At 45.4% G+C, this 2,243-nt stretch overlaps 1 protein-coding gene across 1 annotated transcript in view; it reads left to right on the top strand.

Annotated features, from left to right (window-relative positions):
- The window catches only part of mtfp1 (mitochondrial fission process 1), a 13,088-nt gene extending 11,975 nt beyond the window's left edge, over positions 1-1,113 (top strand). Inside the window, exon 5 of the mRNA XM_077237496.1 lies at positions 555-1,113. Coding sequence (XP_077093611.1) covers positions 555-621 — 67 coding nt within the window. The 3' untranslated portion in view covers positions 622-1,113. The remainder of the gene's footprint in view (positions 1-554) is intronic.
- The last annotated feature ends 1,130 nt before the right edge of the window (positions 1,114-2,243 follow it).

Genomic DNA, 2,243 nt, shown 5'->3' with positions numbered 1-2,243 from the left:
TGAGTGTGAGAGTGTGTGCGAGTGAGTGAGTGTGCGAGCGAGTGAGTGTGTTTGAGCGAGTGTGTGAGTGTGTGAGCGAGTGAGTGTGTGTGAGTGAGTGTTTGAGTGTGAGTGAGTGAGTGAGTGTGCGAGTGAGCGAGCGAGTGAGTGAGTGTGTGTGAGTGAGTGTGTGTGAGTGAGTGTGTGTGAGTGAGTGTGTGTGAGTGAGTGTGTGTGAGTGAGGGTGAGTGAGTGTGTGTGAGTGAGTGTGTGTGAGTGAGTGAGTGAGAGTGAGTGTGTGAGTGAGTGTGTGAGTGAGTGTGAGAGTGAGTGAGTGTGTGAGTGAGTGAGTGAGAGATTGAGAGTGAGAGTGAGTGTGTGAGTGAGTGTGAGTGTGAGTGTGAGAGTGAGTGAGTGTGTGAGTGAGTGAGTGAGTGAGTGAGTGAGAGTGTGTGAGTGTGTGAGTGAGTGAGTGTGTGAGTGAGAGTGAGTGTGTGAGTGAGTGAGAGTGAGAGTGAGTGAGTGTGTGATTGTGTCGTCTTTCAGTGTTTTGATGTCAGTCTTTTGGTCATCAGGTCTGTTGATTTCCTGTTGGACTCCAGTCTGAGGAAACTCTACGGTGAAGGAGAGAAACGTGAGTGAGCTCGTCACGGCTCTGACCTCTGACCACGCCGCCCTGTGATCAGCAGCAGAAGAAAAGTGTATCATGTTAACTGTAAACTGTGTCCTTCAAATTCAAACTCTCAAAGACCCTTCATTCATGTGTCTTACTTTACAGTCATTTTTTTATACGTGAGTTTTTTTGTTTTGAAATGTTGTTTTCAGATATTTACTTCAGGTTTTTTGTAATTTTATTGCATGGATTGAATTACAGCTTTTTAAAGTCATAATGTTAGTGGTGAGCGGTGGAAGAATCTAGTACTGTATGTTTCCAAACTGTACAAATGATAAACTAGTGAAGCAGAGTTTCTGATTTCTGTAATATAGAATACATGTATTTTACTTTATAATATCTGATGATCTGTCCTGAGGTGCCGTTTCTCATCAAGCCATTAAACACTATGCAAGTTCAGTTCTGATGGTTCTGCAGGAACACAAAATATGGCATTACATAATAAACACACATATTTTCAAGTACAAGTCTGTTTATTTCTCAGTCTGAGTCCTGCTTTATTCACAAAGTGTTTCTTCACAAGACTCTGTGTCTAGAGGGTTTGAGTTTTTCATCCTTATGTCAATGTTTAACGCTCAGCTGACCGTGACTGACTGGATTAGTTAACGCTCATCTGACCGTGAGTGACTGGATTAGTTAACGCTCATCTGACCATGAGTGACTGGATTAGTTAACGCTCATCTGACCGTGAGTGACTGGATTAGTTAACGCTCATCTGACCGTGAGTGACTGGATTAGTTAACGCTCATCTGACCGTGAGTGACCCGATTAGTTAACGCTCATTTGACCGTGAGTGACCCGATTAGTTAACGCTCATCGGACCGTGAGTGACTGGATTAGTTAACGCTCATCTGACCGTGAGTGACTGGATTATTTAACGCTCATCTGACCGCGAGTGACTGGATTAGTTAACGCTCATCTGACCGCGAGTGACTGGATTAGTTAACACTCATCTGACCGTGAGTGACCCGATTAGTTAACGCTCATCTGATCGTGAGTGACTGGATTAGTTAACGCTCATCTGACCGTGAGTGACCCGATTAGTTAACGCTCAGCTGACCGTGAGTGACCCGATTAGTTAACGCTCAGCTGACTGTGAGTGACTGGATTAGTTAATGCTCAGCTGACCGTGAGTGACCCGATTAGTTAATGCTCAGCTGACCGTGAGTGACTGGATTAGTTAATGCTCAGCTGACCGTGAGTGACCCGATTAGTTAACGCTCAGCTGACCGTGAGTGACCCGATTAGTTAACGCTCAGCTGACCGTGAGTGACTGGATTAGTTAATGCTCAGCTGACCGTGAGTGACCCGATTAGTTAACGCTCAGCTGACCGTGAGTGACTGGATTAGTTAACGCTAAGCTGACCGTGAGTGACCCGATTAGTTAACGCTCAGCTGATTGTGAGTGACTGGATTAGTTAATGCTCAGCTGACCGTGAGTGACCCAATTAGTTAACGCTCAGCTGACCGTGAGTGACCCGATTAGTTAACGTTCAGCTGACCGTGAGTGACCCGATTAGTTAACGCTCATCTGACCGTGAGTGACCCGATTAGTTAACGCTCATCTGACCGTGAGTGACCCGATTAGTTA

The sequence above is a fragment of the Siphateles boraxobius genome, unplaced genomic scaffold (assembly GCF_051911475.1).
Source record: "Siphateles boraxobius isolate OS27281-9 unplaced genomic scaffold, OSU_SipBor_1 202, whole genome shotgun sequence".
Lineage (NCBI taxonomy): Eukaryota > Metazoa > Chordata > Actinopteri > Cypriniformes > Leuciscidae > Siphateles > Siphateles boraxobius.
This window is presented reverse-complemented; position numbering and strand designations above follow the sequence as displayed.